Genomic DNA, 18,317 nt, shown 5'->3' with positions numbered 1-18,317 from the left:
CTACCACTTGAGCCACAGTTCTACTTCTGGCTCTTTCTGTGATTAATTGGAGATAAGAGCTTCACAGACTTTCCTGCCTGGGCTAGCTTTGAGGTGCTATTCCTAGATCTCAGCCTCCTGAGTAGCTAGTGTTACAGGTGTGAGCCACCAGCACCTGGCAGTGTTACACATTTTTATTTTTTTTTTCCTTTTTTGGGGGGGTCCGGTAATGGGGCCTGAACTCTGGGCCTGGGCGCTGTCCCTCAGCTCTTCAGCTCAAGGCTAGCGCTCTACCACTTGAGCCACAGCACCACTTCCGGCTTTTTTCTTTTTGCTTATATGGTGCTGAGGATTTGAACCCAGGGCCTCAGGCATGCAAGGCAAGCGCTCTACCACTGAGCCACCTTCCCAGCTACACATTTTTAAACTGTAGTGTTATTCTACTGGAACACATTTTCACAGGTTCTTCTCCAGTGTATTTTCTTAAAACTGAAAATGTCTGCACATTGGAAAGAACTTACTTTGGAGCCAAAGGATTATGATCACAATGCTATCATATTCTGGTTACACACAAGATTCTACCCTAGCTCAGCTGCCTCATCTTTGAGAGGTCCTACACTTCACAAAAGTGCCATGAAAACCAAGTGACATAATACAACATAGAAAAGCACTTTTTAATCAGGAAGAATGATATAAATGTATACTGGTTAAGGAAAATCACTGCTTTTGTAGCACAGATGGCAGCCGATCTGAGTAACACACACCAGGTAAATTTTAGTAGCTCATGTTCAGATGAAGCTTCCAGATTCTCTGAGAGAACGGTCGGCTAGTGATGAGCTTATAAAGAATGAGAAATTTTTAGGTAATGCTTTGGCATAGTCTCTTTCTGCATGCTCTGACCTTAAGGAGCCTGTGAGTTCCCTCACCTTTGTGATCCAGGTAGAAATAGCAGGCCTTCTGTAGCTCAGATGTGAGCTGACAGTGCCTCAGCCACAACCTTCACTGTCCATTCATGCCTTTGGACATTGTAGAAGTGAGAAAAATGGGACTCTATGTTTACGTTGAGAAACTAGTTCCGTCTCAGGAGTCCTGAACTACTGGCTGTGGAGGTCAACTGTAATTTCTGGACACCAGGTACTTGCTCTAGAGCACTCTTCAAGGGGAGGGTGTGTACAGGCTGTCAAGGCTAGTGCTAAAAAGATTTAAAGGAAAGGAAGAAGAGAAAAATGGGACTCTATGTTTACGTTGAGAAACTAGTTCCGTCTCAGGAGTCCTGAACTACTGGCTGTGGAGGTCAACTGTAATTTCTGGACACCAGGTACTTGCTCTAGAGCACTCTTCAAGGGGAGGGTGTGTACAGGCTGTCAAGGCTAGTGCTAAAAAGATTTAAAGGAAAGGAAGAAGAGAAAAATGGGACTCTATGTTTACGTTGAGAAACTAGTTCCGTCTCAGGAGTCCTGAACTACTGGCTGTGGAGGTCAACTGTAATTTCTGGACACCAGGTACTTGCTCTAGAGCACTCTTCAAGGGGAGGGTGTGTACAGGCTGTCAAGGCTAGTGCTAAAAAGATTTAAAGGAAAGGAAAACGATGTGGTATGTTGTTTAGAGGCCCTGAGAACGAGAGCATGTGAGTTGTCATGCACAGCACTAACTTTGGAACTGGTCTAAAGTTATCACAGCAAAAATAAACAGTTTGGTTCAGTTTGTTTAGGTCTTGCCCGGCACCCTAGGAAGCACCTCTTCCTGCTTCTCCCATAAGCAGCTTTCTCTTCCCAATCAGTGTCCTTCAGTGGTATAAACAGATTCCTGCTGCTGTTGACTCCGAGGGGGCCTCTGCTGCCTCTTCTCAGCCTGAGCTCCTGCCCTCACAGAGTGGGTCTGGCGCTAGGGTTTCTAGAGTCTGCCAACATCGGCTTATTTCTGTCTAGGAAGCCAAACCTGATTTCTGTTCTCCAATGGTAGGAAGAGACATCTCTTTCACAGGCCAGTCCATCTGATGAAGACCTTCTGGAAACTGCCAGGGGCATGTTTCCTGACAGGAAGAAACATCTGCATATACAGATTCAGACAATTTGGGAAGCCCATTGGCTTCCACCTCAAGGTCTTTCTAACAAGATACTGTGCTCTGACTTTCACACAGACAGCTTTGCTTCAGTCCTAGAGAAAAGGAGATTCATTTTTTCCCTATTTGAGCTGGCTTGATCTTTCTTTGCTCCCACCTGCCTTTTACACTACATTTAGTTATCTAAAAACGAGTTTGGTGTATAGTCTTCATGGACTCTTACTATATGCCTTGCTCTGAAAAAGACTGCATTAAAGTAGGAAATGGAATGCTTTCTTGAACTTCTGGCTATGAAATGCTTACTTACCCCATAAGAAATGCTTACCTAATACAAGGATTATATTTTTTTTCCCAAGAAATTCTGTCCTCATGGCAAGCAGTAGGAATCAACCAAAAGTCACCATATTTACCAACTCATGGAGATTTCTCTTCATGGAACTCAGAAAAAAAATTACAATTCTTCTGTTGATTGGGAATAACAATATTCCAATGTATTGAAGGAATATGAAAGACTCTATCAATCATTTTAAGTAGATAAGACTTTCCCTCCCTATAGATGGAACTAAAATAACGCAAAATGGGCTTCTAAGTAAGAGCTTTTCTGGCCAGTCAGCATACAGAGCAATCAGTGTAAGGCCTTATAAAGAGGTAAGAGTGAGCTTACATGATAACGTTTGTCTCTTTAAAAGAGATAGATTGAGATCAGATGTTTTCTTTATTAAAATCATTAAGCGTTCTTTGTAATTTTTTTAGCCAAAATCCTTCAGTCATTTTCCAGCAGAGTTAACCATGTATGAGACCTCTGCCTTACTTTGAATTGTATGGTATTATGAACTTCCTCTTCACACTCTCCCCTGTCATGTCCCCTGAGCCAGTGTGCTCAAATTCAGTTACCTGTGCTGGTGAGTTCTACACACCTTTTACTGACTTGTTTGTTATCTGCTCAGATTTCTGCTTCTTGAAATTTCCAGTTGAGCTTCCTCTTTATGTTAAAAGGAGAGGGAAAGGGAGAGAAAAAAAAACAGAGAAAGAGAGACAGAAAGAAAAAGAGAAAAGAAAGAAAACTAGTTTTTAAACAGGCTGTTCATCTTTCATCTATTCTCCAGAAGTGAAGCTGGTGCCCAGCATATGGCCACATTTCAATATAGAAATTAAAATGACAAGGCAGGGATTTGAGTGTCTTATTGGTTGGAGAAATCATAGATAAGATAGTACTTTTTTTTTCCCCTTGTGGGTTGGAGGAGGAATATTGTAATGTGCCGCTACAGATACAAGCTAACATTTAAAAGATATTTTCTCTCTACGTGGCCAAGACAGCTAGCTGTGTCATCGGCAATACTTAGCTGCCTTTCCTAATTCCTTTTCTAGATCTCATGTTCCCCATCCTATACATTGTACCTACTTGGGCCCAAATGATTCCACTACGTTTTCTGTAACTACTTCAGCTGTTAAGAGTCTACACTGAAGTGGGAAGCCAGGAGTCTGCACTCGCACAACTTACCATCTTTGGCACTGAAAACATCGTGGATATGAATTCACGAAGCTGTTGTGTTGCTCTGTATCCAGAATGTCCCTGAGAGTAGGGGCTTTGAATGCCTTGTTCCCTGATGTGTCCCCAGGGTTAGAAGGGAGATGTAGGAGTCAGGGCCCAGTCTCACTATGTAGGAGGAAACACATGCTCCACTGTTGGACTGTGTTGGATTAATTTGCAGTGGGCTTATTCTGAGAGCAAGAGCTGCATTTAGCTTCTGGGCCATTAGGATCCCAGAGTAAATTACTTTTCCGAACCCTGAATAGTATGCAGGAGATTTGAAAAGAACTGATACAGTTTCTAAAGCTGCCTAACTTCCTCCCAGGAACTCACTCCCACACTGTGACCATGACCACCAGAACAGAATTAGAACCTGAACTATCAGTCCAAGAAAGTTGGCTCAAAGGCTGAAATTGAAAAGCCAAATGCATGGTATAGAACAGAGTGAATTTGGAGTCCTGTATCCTCCCCTAGAGTAGAGGAAGGACACTCTGGAGACACTCGCTTCTCAGGGGTTCAGTATAACCAGCATCTCGGTTATTTGCACAAGCATGTGTGTCTACAGCACTGACTCTGAGACTAAATCCAATCATGATAGGGGAAGGAAACAACATTGCTAGGTTTCCTCAACTGTTAATTAACTTTATGGTATAAAATAGCTCCAGAGTAAAAACAAGTCCAATTCACGCACCTTCTTAAAGCATCTTTTCTTACCTTGAAAGGAAAGGACGAGTGATTTGAACAGCTTGAAGTTTGGACAGTTGAAGAAGCCAGGTAGGAGGAGTGATATGAAAGCCTTGTCATCCTCCTCCCCACACACACCCTTTTCATCTTAACTAGAGTGCCAAAAAACGGAAAGAGCCCATGCTGAAGCCTTCAGCTTTATAAAGACTTTGCATATTTTTATTGTGATTATAGTGAAACACGGTAAAGTGGCTCATATTTGAATCCAGAAAAGAGAAGATGAGTATCTGAGCATTTTGTGAGTTACACAGCCCCACTGGCAGAGCCACTGTGGCAGTCGAGCCCCAGACTCCTGACATGTATAGTGTTGATTGTGGTTGCAGAGGCAAATCATTTATCTTGAAAGAGGCCAGAAGTTATTTTGAGTGGAATCCCAGGGGTAAATTAGAGGTCAGAGCTGAGGAAACAAAATGCCAAGGCTGATCTAAACCAAGGTATGGCCAAGACGTACACGTTCCCAAAACTGGCCCTGGAATCCCTAGCAAAAGGAAAAGCCCAAAGAAGCAGGAAGCTAAGGCAGTGAGTAACATTGGCGTGAAGTCAGAGCCCATGCAAGGACTCCACAGAAGAGGATCATTTGTTTGGGCATGTAATTCCTGATGTGTTTGTTTTCAAAATGAAAACTTTAATAATAGTGTCATGCCTTTTGTTTTCCTTGGAGCATACTTGTCTAGTCATCTTCCTCTGGGGATAAGGAGAATCCTGGGAGGGAGAGAGACTTTCCAAGGAAGTCCCTGAATCCTCAGTAACTATCCCATGTTAGTACTGTGCAGACATCCCTGCAGTCCATTGAAAGAAAGGTTCGTTTCCAAGAGTCACTAAGTTGTAATAACTTTGGTTTGGGTGACTCTGATACATGCCCAGAAAGGCCTCTTCTCATGGATCATCCCAGTGCATGTGGGCTAGGCAGAAATTGGGGGGGCTATCAGGCCCCCCACTGGTTCCCACCCTCACCCTGACACTTCCTGGCCACGATCTTGGGGGTGAGTGACTCCAATTCCATGTTCCACTTTTCTGTGGAATTGAAACAGTATCCTATCCAAGGAGCTGGGGAGAAATAGGAAGTGTTTAGCATGTTACCAGGTACACAGGCAGCCATTCAGTAAGTAGAAGTTATGACTGATTGATGCTGGGTATTAAAGAATAAAACACAGTGTCATTGTCAGCATAAGTAAACCAGTTGGACTAACGCAGTGGTCAAAATTAAATGGTTCAACCCAGTCAATAGGCAAAAGTAAACTGAGTGTTTTTAGTTGGAGAGGCCCAGTCTCGGTTTCTGTATTCCTCTTAAGACCAAGTGCTTAGAATGTTACTTCGTTTTGTTTTGAATAATTTCTTCTCAGGTTGTGCTGGTTCCCCCAAAGGCTTTGGTGACTTTACGGACTTTGTACAAAGTAGCCTCCACATCTTCCTGTTCCTCTTCACTCTGTTCTATCAGACCTCTGTTGAAATTCTTGGCCTTTCAGGGGAAACTTAAGTCAAACTCAAAATGCTTCTGTGAAACCTTATAACTAAAATCTAATCTGATCTGGGCCAGGCAGCAGCCACCCTGGTAAAGATGAGCCCAGAGGTTTTCCAAAAACAAGTGTCCTCCATTTACTTCACGTGAAAAATGTAGTAAAGTGGTGATCAATCCTTGTGTTAAAGACGAATGTGATGTGGTTTTATACTGGGTTTGAAGAAACAGAATTTGCTGTTATGAAATATGTTGCTACTAGGCTTTAAACTGATTAAATGTAGAGGTTAAGCAAAGCACCCTTGTAGAGCAACAGGAAGGAGTAATTGTTGTCATCTCTGGGGCATTTGGGGACCCTCCTAGCCTAGAGCAGTGCATGCTGACTCACTCCTTGTTAGACACTGAAATCAGCTCAGCCTTCTCTGATCACTGAAAGTTTTGTGTCATCAGAAAGTATTTCTAGGAAGTGGCGCTGTGGCTCAAGCGGTAGAGCGCTCACCTTGAGCTGAAGAGTGCAGGGACAGCGCCCAAGCTCAGGGTTCAAGCCCCACGACCGACCAAAAAAAGAAAAAGAAAGAATTTCTAGAGAGCCTCAAGCACATCAGAGGCAAAATAAGAAGGCTTCTACTGCAGCTCCCATCTGACGGCGGACTGACATTAGCCTGTATGCCCTGCTCAGCTAATATCCCAGTAATACCAGTGAGATAACTTTCAGGTCTCAAGTTGACTTTGTTGCAAGTGAACTAAAGCTCACATTAACAAGGCTTCTACCACTTTCTGACCACCCCTAAGTCAGGTTCAGGTTTTTCTTAGCACTGATAATAGTAAAAATTTGTTAAATGTCTCAATGCCCTGGTAATGTTTAACACAGAATTGGCATTTTTAACCTCTTGGCCTAATTTTGATCTTACCAATATTAGTAGTGCTAATTAAATATTCTCAGATGTAATGAGCATCTTTTCAAAGATCATAAGAAAATATAGGCCATTGTTTGGCCTTGAGTTGTATGCCATTTCAACAGAATCCTCATCCTTTGTGGTTTTGCTCCTGTCCACCTCCTTTTCTTTGGAAGACAACTAGCAAAAGTGCACAGAGGTAAGGGGCAGAGAGTGATGGCTGAGTTGGAGCAAGGAGTTTAACTTCTTAAATCACCGCTCACAGTAATGGATTACTCAAATTTTACCCAGTGATAATTGGTCCCTCCCGAGCTATTACTAGGTTTATGTAAAATGTAATCAGTAGTTTTTGCTTTGTAAAGGGATGTTTCCTTTCCTACTGAATTCTCTACATAACAGACTCTAGATTTGATGGCCAAATGAGTGTCCTAGATGAAATGATGGCTGGTGGTTGAATGACTGCAACTTCCAGGTTACATTAGGCTCACTAAGACTGTTCATCCAGTTTGCCATGTACACTTTGAATACATTAGTGACATCGCCTCCATTTAAGAACTATGTTTTAGCAAAAATGGGTGCCATGCATTTGGCTTGTGAAGCTTATATGCAATACACCAGAACACTTTGTATAGAACATTTGCAAATGTAGTAAAGTATATGTAATTTTAATAGATAATGGAAGATGGATTTCTGGTTACAGTTAGAACTTCCTATCATTACTCAGTGTCCCCTGTTGAACCTTAGCAGCAATAGAGTGACAAGTATTGAGAAATAGAGATTATGCATTATAACACCCGACCTGTTTCTTCCTGTGATCAAACATACTGGGTTCTGAACTTTGCATCTGCTCAGTCAACAATGCTTTCTAAGAGATGCTGGGCTGTGGACCACACAGTTCTATGGAACTTGCTTCCAGATTTATAGTGTTCACTAGTGGCCAGTGGTCCATGGAGCTGCCTTTAAATTTAAGCATAAACTTTTCCGCCTCAGTAGGATGGTCTAGCCATTGGCCTGCCCACAACAGCAAACCCTTCAGACTTCTCCATGGACTGCCCCATTTCTGCCTGGCTGCTAGAACTGCTGGTCACTTGGGTTCACTTAGAACCCCTGTTCTTGAGCTCCAGCTGTGAAATGTGATCACTCATGAATAAGTCAGAAGGGAAAGGAACTTTCAAGGAAAAAGGTTGGCAAATGGGAACTAAGGATGGGGGTATGATAAGAATGAGAAAATGAGGATGGGGGTGTGACAAGAAAAGCAGAATGTTTAAGCTCTAAATTCCATGTTCTCCATTAAAGTAATCCTAATAATGTTTTTCCTCAAGTATGCTTTTGAAAAAAGAGAAAACTGAAGTGAAATAAAGTTGTTTCTGGAATGGAAATGTCCACAGTGGTGAGAGGGAATTCCACACTGTGTCCCTGGAAAAATGAAGGCAATGGTTCTCTCTGGTTGGCTTCCTCTACTCCACTCACCCCCCTCCCCCGGCCTCCTGTCCCCAGCGGAGGGGTATCTGTGATGGAGAAAGCTATCTGTTCCTGTAATGTTGCTCACCACTCTGACTGTACGTCAGGGTTTCTTGACTGTGTCTCTGTAAATATACTTGGCTGGACCTGTATCTCCTATCTATCTCTTTCTTAGATGATAGTCTAGTGGCACTCTCCCTGTGGGGAGTATTCCCAAATGGTTGTTACATGGACCACCTGCATTAGTTAGCCTCGTTCTTGATCAGGGTCTGGCCACAAAGGAAGATTCCACAGGTTCGCCAAGGAAAATGCCAATGGGACGGGAGGAAACCAGATTCCAGTGTGCTTTTACTGAGCTATGTACTGCTCTGCTTTCTAAGCAGAGGCTGAGCTATTGTATGCTGTTACCTCAAACTCCACCATGTATTGTTTTTTTTTGTTTTCGTTTTTCACTAGAAGACACAATTCCAAAGAAGGTGGTGTGTCACTTCAGTGGGAAGGCCTACGCTGATGAAGAGCGGTGGGACATTGACAGCTGCACGCACTGCTACTGCCTACAGGGCCAGACCCTCTGCTCAACTGTCAGCTGCCCGCCTCTGCCCTGTGTTGAACCCATCAATGTGGAAGGAAGTTGCTGTCCAATGTGTCCAGGTATCTAAGTCACCATCCTTCCAATTTCTAGCTGTAACCTTGATTTAAGATAGAATTCAAGCAGCTTACTTACCCACCCACAAATTCATCTGGCCCAAGTAGTGTGAGCCAGTTTAACATCCTCTGACATGGAGTCTCTGGGGTCCAGGTAAGTGAGAGCTGATTGGCCAGAATTGTTAGGTTCCGCTGATTTGTACTCTTTGAACATTTTGTGGCCGTATACCACATTGGTATAGCACCCTCCTAATGACACCTTGCCCTATCAGAGTGGCAATTTGGGTGCCTTGGTGGAGCAGCCGAGGCAGAAAGGGGTCCAAGATCAACCTTAGAAAGAATATGCAGTCCTTCTCTGAGTGCGTGGCAGAAGCCAAATGGAAGTGCTGCATTTAAGGAGTGCAGCTCTCATTTATGCCTCTATCCGTTGTCCTTTTTCAGGCTTCCACCCTCCTGTCACATGCAGCCACTCTCAAGCCCCTAGCTCTGTTGTTCATTTCTGCCCACATGCAACATAACCACTGAGCCCGCCCACTCTTCATGTCAACTGTGTCATTCAATATCTTTGTTTCTAACCTAAGCCCCTCACAGCTGCCCAGATCAGCCCCTGAGATCTTCTAGTTTCTATGTCTCCATCTCCTGCCAAAAAAGCTCCTTTATTTTCTGCCTCTGATCCCAGAAAAACGTGGCCTTGGCCTGTCACAAGAGGAAGGGATTTAAGCTAGAGCTGAAAGTCAGGTGGACTCTCTTCATTGGATGAAGAAGAGTTGGGAGAGGTGAAGGCTAATGCTCCTGGAGCAGTAAACTCTAGTTTCTGTGTCTTGCACATGGAAGTAGCTGAATCGTTCATGAATTCTAGAAGAGAGAACGGCATGCTGCTTAAAACATGCCCAAATGAAAACAGGTAAATCACCGGGTGCTTCCTGTTCTATCTGCCTCCGTTCATCCTAATCAGTGAGGTTTGCAAAAAGAAAAAAAAAATGATTGTTTTGGTAATTGTACTATTTTTTTACATGGTGTTAGAAAAATTATACTATAAAAGTTCATCTCCTACAAGGACTGATGGACTTGTGGAAACACCTCCACACTAAGAAGCCCTGCTCACGCACCTGACTCCCTGAGACAACTCACATGTCCATAGCACTGGCACCAGCCTGCTGCAGGCTACCACTGCTGCTGCTGCTGAGCTAGCTTCAGGCTACCAGGAAGGAAGCAGTCCTCTTAGCTCAGAAACCATGGCGGAGGTGAATGGTGCCCAGGATAGCACTGTCGCCCCGCTCCACCCCATGCAGCTAAAGTGTTTGGGTACACTGCGTGACTCAGAGATGCATGGTAGTGGACATAGTGCAGGTTCCCCCCATGTCCTCTGCCCAGGAAAGCTTGCAGCCTCTGCAGCTACTCAGGTTCCTCATCAGGACCAAAGAGCTGCACATCTCAGAGTGAACACTCACAGAGACCCAGGAATTGCAAAAACACTTAGCCACTAATCTCACCCAGGAAAAAAAACTGAGGTAGAACTGAGTTGATCCCAGCTCTGGGGCTTCTGCAGAAGCAAGCTGTTGACATTCACAGGTTTGGTGGGTACTGAACTGAGATTCAGCTTTCCACTGAGCCCTTGAGGTCAGGTCTCTGTCCTTGTATAAGTTCATGGGAAGACCCATGGTTCAAGGTGCCCCGGGCACCAAGGCCTGTGGAGGGCTTATGCACTGAAACATGTCATCTAAATGTTTTTCTTCCCAAGTTCATCCAGAGACTCATTGCACACATCAAACTCTCTTAATAGGTAGGATAAGTACCACTCCTACCAGTGTGCACATCCCCAAATCACCCAATCTACGCCTACCAAACCAGGGCCTACGGGGTCACATGGGTTATAAATTCTTCAGTAACTCTGACAGGATATTTTTGATTGAGAGTCATTTATACTCAGTCTCCTGCTCCTGAAGATGATTCTTTTCAGCAAATTCAGTTTTTAATTCTGGAATTTGCAGGGACTTTACTTAAGGGAAACAATCATTCTTACAGGCCTTACACGTAAGAAAGCAGAAGGTTAGAAAACTGAGGCTAAAGCAACTTCATTCTTGGAGGCAATAGGAACGCTCCAGCTGTGGAATCACAGAACTACATTGGGATATAGTCACTAGATGCACAGTCTTGATTCCTTACAGTCTCTTGAGTGTAAGTCCCTGGCTGGATGCCTCCTTAGAGCACAATGGGCCTGCTTCTCTGTACACCTCTCATGGCTCACATTCATCTCAAGGCTCTTCTGAAAGCCTGGTAATTTGGGGATAGAAAACAATCACTCTCATCAGAGAAGAGTATTGATCCTGTTTTAATCTGTATTCTGCTTATTTTGTTTTAGTCTTTAGGAAAGAATATTTAGGAGTATAAATGTCAACTGACCTCTTTTTAAAAACATTAATTAATCACATGACACGATCTAGCAGAGAGGAAATAAATGAGTGTCACATTTATTAAAAATAGAGACTCTCAAGAGTTACATCTTTAAAATCTAGGGCTAGCTGTTGTCAGCTAGATGAAGTGTAGATATAAAAATATATTTGTATTTTCTGAGAACAGCTCTGACTTTTTCCTCTGGTTTTAGAATTTGACTCTCAACCTAGCCTACTTAATTAGATGGTTTGGTTTGATGTTGTATCTTGTGATCAGATACCTGTATGATCAACCAGATACTGAAAATACAATCACTAAAGATTAAATTCTGGACTAAATAGTTCCCTGGGAAACATGATGGATATTTGAGTCCTAACTCAGGCAGCTATCATGTAGTCTATATGCATTCATTCCCTGTAGGGAAATGGTCAAGAAATGCATTTGCAGTGTAGATAAGCTTTAACTTTTCAAATTCTGCTGACAATTTGTAGAAGTGAGTTAACTTTGACAGTTAAGGAGAAAAATTAAAATTAGTACAGTATTTTGCCCATGCAGGGTAAAAGAAACCATTTTATTTTAGCCAACATTCATCAGTTTATCATTTTGTACAAAACCAACACCATTTGACTAAAAAAAAAAAAACTCTCTCTTTTTATGATGTTATAAGAAATATTTCCTACCATGCAACAAAGCTAGTGACTCTGTAGCATTAATGATAGATGGAAATATGGAAGTGGAACTTCCGTGTCCCCGGAAATACAGTGTTGAATGTCCTTAAATTGAGGATATGAAAAACAAAAATAAGAAGGGCAGCATTTCCATCATCTCTTACGCAAAATGCTTCCTTCTAGAAATGTACGTCCCAGAACCAACTAATGTACCCATTGAGAAGAAAAATTACCGTGGCGAGATTGACCTAGACGTCCCACTGTGGCCCACTCCCAGTGAGAATGACATCATCCATCTCCCTAGAGGTAAGCATTGAAGTCACTTGAGATCTCTTCAATCTCCTTTATAGTCTGCTTCATTTTGTCTTAATTTTTTTTCTGTATTTTCAAATGCATTACATTTAAACTTCAAATAACTACCCTAGGAAAGATCTGGCATGGCCTGTACACTTTAAACACTGTGGCCCAATACTGCCTCCTGTTGAATCCAAGCACATTTTCAAAATCATTGCTGTACAGTTTTTTTTATTTCTTTTGGAAGAAGCAATATTCATTGCTGAGAGATTAATGGTCTGTTATTTAGAAATTCTAAACGCTGCTCTTGAATCAAGCCAGATGACCAGAGATCCAAATTCCTAGACTCCAGAGTTTTGGCTTGTATGCTTGCTCTGACTGAATGTGCTATAGCAGGCTACTGCCACTTGTTCAGCCAGTCGGTATCAGTATCTTCTGTGTGCCTGGCACTGTTCAAGTTGCGGTTTCTGATCATGAGAACAGCCTTACTTATTAATGCAGTATGTCGAGGACCTGTGCATTTCATGGTATCCCTATTTAAAATCCCTGAAGAGAGAGTTGCTCATATGTCAGAAGCAAGAAATTTTAGGGTTCTCTCTTAGGCAACTGATTTAACATGAAAGACCTTGTGAGGCTTCTTGATTATATTTGTTTCTTTTTTGGCTGCTGGAAAGTCAATGGCACCTTTTACAGCTTGCTTTTATTTTAGCATCACAACATAAACTAAAAGACTAAATTTTATAAGCAGACCTCAGTTGAAGCTTCATTTTCTTCCCGTCAAGATTCTGCTGAATTTACTTTTTAATGTTTCTTAAAGCTTCTCATTGAATCCTTTGGAATACAGGAAAATAAGGAGTCGTTCCTTATTCATTATGTATTTGAAACCTAATCTCATCAATAAAATGTTATTTTTGTCTTTCATTTTTCTTGATGCTGTTAAATATGTTCCTTTTCCCTTCCTCTAAAGTATTTCCATCTGTACTGGCTAGAATAAGTAGGAATCTTCTCTTCCTATTCCTTCCCTCACCCACAGAACACACAGAAGTACATAACAACAAAAAAGTCTTAAGTTTTAAAGCCTTAGACTGTAGTCATATCACAAAGCTCCATTACTTTTTTTTATTATTTTTTTGGGGTACGGTTGTGGGGCCTGAACCCTGGGCCTGGGCACTGTCCCTCAGCTCTTCAGCTCAAGGCTAGCACTCTACCACTTGAGCCACAGCACCACTTCTGGCTTTTTTCTTTTTGCTTATGTGGTGCTGAGGAATCAAACCCAGGGCCTCGAGCATGCAAGGCAAGCGCTCCACCACTGAGCCACCTTTCCAGCCCCTCCATTACTTCTTAAGCTGATTCTTCAGAAACATTTATGATCGACTCCTTTTGATTAAATGTATCTTGTATCTTTGACCTTGATGCATTTAGGAAAGTTGACTTTGAATGTTTATTTGAAACAAGTAAGGAAACTCTAAAGAGTGCCTGTTAATTCTATCTGTGTCTGCAACATTCATTTTAAGAGTGGTGTTTTAAAAGAACAGGATATTCATTCATAAAAGCAAAATTAAATGTTGCCCCCTCCAGCAGTATAATTAACCAAGGAGGGGAAATAACAGACCTAGTGAGGTTTATCAACACATATATGAAGAGTAAGACATTTCAGCTTAGAACTCAACAAACAAGAATAGCAGACAAAAGACAAAAGGCCCTAATAAAGAACTCTGGTTTAGTTTTTGATCCAGTCAGTCTTAGCTGTTACACCAGGAAGTAAGTAAGATGTTTTGTCTTAGTCTCCTAATTGCAATTAAGCAGGGAGCAAAGCTAGTTTCCAGCTTCAAAAATCTTAGGCCATATATGTTCATTGTAATCAAAATATTTTTTACCATTTGTCACACAGTACTTGTAAATTAGTCTAAATTTAATCCTTTAAAACTCTACAGAGTCCTGGAAATGGTGGCTTCAAGCCTATAATTCTAGCTATTTGGAAGTGCAGAGGAAGAGATCACAGTTAGAGGCCAGCCTAACATAAATAAATTCACTAGACTCATCACAACCAATGGCTATACATGGTGACACAAGGAAGCACACGAGCATCAGGCCAGGCCAACCTTGTCATAAAGGAAGACACTATCTCAAAAAGTAAATAACATCAACAGGACAGGCAGAGGGGCTCAAATGATAGAGCACAAGCCGAAAAAGTATGAGCCCCATAATTATCTCCCCCCCAAAAAAAAATTTAAAGCAGTACTATGCTCTTGACTAGCCAAAGACAATATTATCTTGCCCGAGTAGTAACATTTTTTTCCTCTTCATTTATCCCTGAAAACTTTATCCCCCAACAGTTCTTTAGCTCTACATTAGACTTTAATCATGTTTCTAGGCCAAAGAACTAAGCATAAACCAAGGTACTGATCTCTGTTTGCCATACAATTAAAATAATGCTTTGAAATTCTGGTTTAAGTTATTTTTTTTTTCCTTCTCCTAGATATGGGTCATCTCCAGGTAGATTACAGAGATAACAGGCTGCACCCAGGCAAGGATACTTCACTGGACTCCATTGTCTCCGTTGTGGTGCCCATAATAATATGCCTCTCCATCATAATAGCACTCCTGTTCATCAATCAGAAGAAACAGTGGGTACCACTGCTGTGCTGGTATCGAACACCAACTAAGGTACAGTTCTGGGAAAGTCTCCAGAATGATGGAATGATGGAACTAGGAAAGTTTTACCCACCTTACATTTCCAAAACTTCCTAATACCCTTTATAGTTGCCAATTTATACTTTGCTATTTTATTTCGCTATTCATAGCCTTAAACATATATCGGTCTCTAGGAACCAAATACACAGTACTTGCCTAGATTGGGTAGATTGGGTCAATTATCCGTCATCCAGTAGTTAATGAGTTCTGACCTCATAGACCAACTTCTGGGTGTACTTTCAAATGAACAAATACCTCTGCATTAGGAGTTGTTCAACAGTGATACCTCATATTTCTCACTCATCTTAGAATCTGGAGAGAAATCATGAAAGGGGAGAGATCATTCTTAAGAGAAAGCAACAAGAACACTGAAAGATAAGGATATACAGAAGTGCAGAGGGCAGGTGGATGTGTCCAAGGCAAGCATGAAGGGGAGAAGTAGCTCAGGATAAAGAAGCTGGGGCAGCACCAGACAAAGTAAAGGCAGACTCGCGGGGGGGGGGTATTTTTTTTAATAAAAGAGCTTAATCTAGCTATTTAAATCAGAAAAATAAATTAAGGGAAATAAATTATAATTCAACTCCAATCCTTTATGCAACCTTGCAGACTAACAGTATTCCAAATAACTACTTAATTAGTTCACCAACTAGTTAACCTTGCTGTATAAATTTCTTGTCACCATGGTTAGCTTGCCTCTGACTTTCCGTTGGCAAATATGCATGGGACACAGCTTGTGTACTGGGCACCTGGCTGGGTCAAGCAAACAGTGCTAAGCAAGACCAGATTCAAGTCTAGTATGGTATCTAGTCTATATTTTGACCATCAACACATTGGGATGCTATTGCCTTGCCTGAATTAGCTCCTAGATATTTGTTTATTTGGGTTATGTAAGGCATCTAATTCATTGTCCTTTCTTCCTCCTCTCACTAAATAGCCTTCTTCCTTGAATAATCAGCTGGTATCTGTGGACTGCAAGAAGGGAACCCGAGTTCAGGTGGACGGTTCCCAGAGAATGCTAAGAATTGCTGAACCAGATGCGAGATTCAGTGGCTTCTACAGCATGCAAAAACAGAACCATCTACAGGCAGACAATTTCTACCAAACAGTGTGAAGACAGGCAGCAGGGATGAGGCTTTAAAAGACAGAAAACAACGAAATCTGCTCTTAAACGTAAACTAGAATTTGTGCACTTGCTTAGTGGATTGTATTGGATTGTGACTTGATCTGCAGCGCTAAGAACTTACTGGGATGGGCTCTGTCTACAGCAATGTGCAGAACAAGCATTCCCAAATTTTCCTCAAGATAACTGACCAAGTGTTTTCTTAGAACCAAAGTTTTTAAAGTTGTTAAGGTATTACTTGCTTGTAAAATAGCTGTAGAGATATTTGGGGGTGGGAACAGTGAGTTTGGTTGGGAAAATGGGTGGGAGGGTGGTGTTGGGAAGAAAAATTGGTCAGCTTGGCTCGGGGAGAAATCTAGTCAAATAAAAGCAGTTCATGGCCCAGAGGATATTTTTTTTTTCCTGTTGCTCTGAAGACTGCACTGGTTGCTGCAAATCTCGGGCCTGAATGAGCAGGAAACAAAAAAAAAAAAAAAAAAAGGCCTTGCGATCCAGCTGCTGTAAACCACCTTAGAACCACCAGAACTTTGATAGCCATCCCAGGTCTAAAGCCACAGTTTTTCTATACAGTCACAACTGCACAGGCAGTGAGGAAGCCAGGGAAATGCGATAGCCACATTTCTCTAAAGCGGGTTATTAAGAATCTATACAATTATACTTTTTGCTGCTTTTTGTTTTCTTCCAAGCCAATCAGCCAGTTCCTAGCAGAGACAGCAAATGAACAAGAGCTAAGCCATTTCTTGATGTGAGCACTGGAGTTTTTCTTACAAAGTGGCAGGAAGAAGGGAGAAGGGAGGACACCAGGCATTTCCAGGGCTGTATTCATTGTTTCTCGTTGCTTTGTTCTGTTATGTTGTTGGTTGTTCATAGTTTTGTGTTGAAGCTCTAGGTTTTTAAAAAAAGACTGGGGATTTCTTTCTTCCTTATTATATACTGATTCTACAAAATAGAAACTACTTCATTTTAATTGTATATTATTCAAGCACCTTTGTTGAAGCTCAAAAAAAATTATGCCTCTTTAAACTTTAGCAATTATAGGAATATTTATGTAACTATCTTATGCTTCAAAGAACAAAAGTATTTGTGTGCATGTGTATATAATATATATACATATATATTTATACACATACAATTTATGTTTTCCTGTTGAATGTATTTTTATGAGATTTTAACAAGAACAAAGGCAGATAAACAGGCATTCCATATCAGTGCTTTTGATCACTTAACAGATTTTTTGAATAACATAGAATCTCATTCTACCTGCAGTTTAATTGGAAAGAAAAATGTTTGTGCAAGGGTGTGTGTGTGTGTGTGTGTGTGTGTGTGTGTATCAAGCAGCCAGCATCACACCTGCTATGGAGAGGATTCCTTAATCAAAATCTTCCTTATTTGGATTTGCTTTCAGTTGGTTTTCAATTTGCTTACTGGCCAGAAACATTGATGGCAATTTTTATCTGCATCACTAATCAGCTCCTGGATTTTTTTCAAACAACTGTTTGAAACAACTACTGGAATATTGTCCACAATAAGCTGGAAGTTTGTTGTAGTTTGCCTCAGATAACTGACTGTATACTATAGTGTTAACTTTTCAAACAGCTCTTAGCACTTTTATACTAATGACCCATTTGTGCATTGATTTTTTTTCTTTTAAAAATGCTTGTTGTGAAAGACACAGATACCCAGTATGCTTAATGTGAAAAGAAAATGTGTTCTGTTTTGTAAAGGAACTTTCAAGTATTGTTGTAAATACTTGGACAGAGGTTGCTGAACTTTAAAAAAAATTAATTTATTATTATAATGACCTAATTTATTAATCTGAAGATTAACCATTTTTTGTCTTAGAATATCAAAAAGAAAAAAGAAAAAGGTGTTCTAGCTGTTTGCATCAAAGGAAAAAAAGATTTATTATCAAGGGGCAATATTTTTTATCTATTTCCAAAATAAATTTGTTAATGATACGATGTTACCAAAATAGATTTACATCAGCCTGGTTAGTATAAAATTTTGTTGACAATTAATCCATTCCTGGCATAAAAAAGTCTTTATCAAAAAAAATTGTAAATGCTTGCTTTTTGTTTTTACAATCACGGCCATATGAAAATACTAACAGGATATAGGACAAGGTGTAAATTTTTTATTATTATTTTAAAGATATGATTTATCCTGAGTGCTGTATCTATTACTCTTTTACTTTGGTTCCTGTTGTGCTCTTGTAAAAGAAAAACAAATATAATTTCCTGAAGAATAAAATAGATATATGGCACTTGGAGTGCACCATAGTTCTAGTTTGCTTTTGTTTTCTTTAAAAAGGAAAGCTGTAAGGGGTGGTTTGCAACTTGGTTCTTGGCAGCAAATAAACACCCTGAGTTTAAA

General features: G+C 41.0%; 1 protein-coding gene across 1 annotated transcript in view; it reads left to right on the top strand.

Moving 5' to 3' along the window:
- Crim1 (cysteine rich transmembrane BMP regulator 1 (chordin-like)) overlaps nucleotides 1-18,317 on the top strand; it is a 183,733-nt gene extending 165,416 nt beyond the window's left edge. The window contains exons 14-17 of the mRNA XM_013013645.1: nucleotides 8,586-8,780; nucleotides 12,020-12,142; nucleotides 14,610-14,797; nucleotides 15,759-18,317. Coding sequence (XP_012869099.1) covers nucleotides 8,586-8,780; nucleotides 12,020-12,142; nucleotides 14,610-14,797; nucleotides 15,759-15,935 — 683 coding nt within the window. The 3' untranslated portion in view covers nucleotides 15,936-18,317. The remainder of the gene's footprint in view (nucleotides 1-8,585; nucleotides 8,781-12,019; nucleotides 12,143-14,609; nucleotides 14,798-15,758) is intronic.

The sequence above is a fragment of the Dipodomys ordii genome, unplaced genomic scaffold (genome assembly GCF_000151885.1).
Source record: "Dipodomys ordii isolate 6190 unplaced genomic scaffold, Dord_2.0 Scaffold20, whole genome shotgun sequence".
In the NCBI taxonomy this organism is placed as follows: Eukaryota; Metazoa; Chordata; class Mammalia; order Rodentia; family Heteromyidae; genus Dipodomys; species Dipodomys ordii.
Note: the sequence above shows the minus strand (reverse complement) of the source record. Positions and strands in the feature narration are given on the sequence as shown.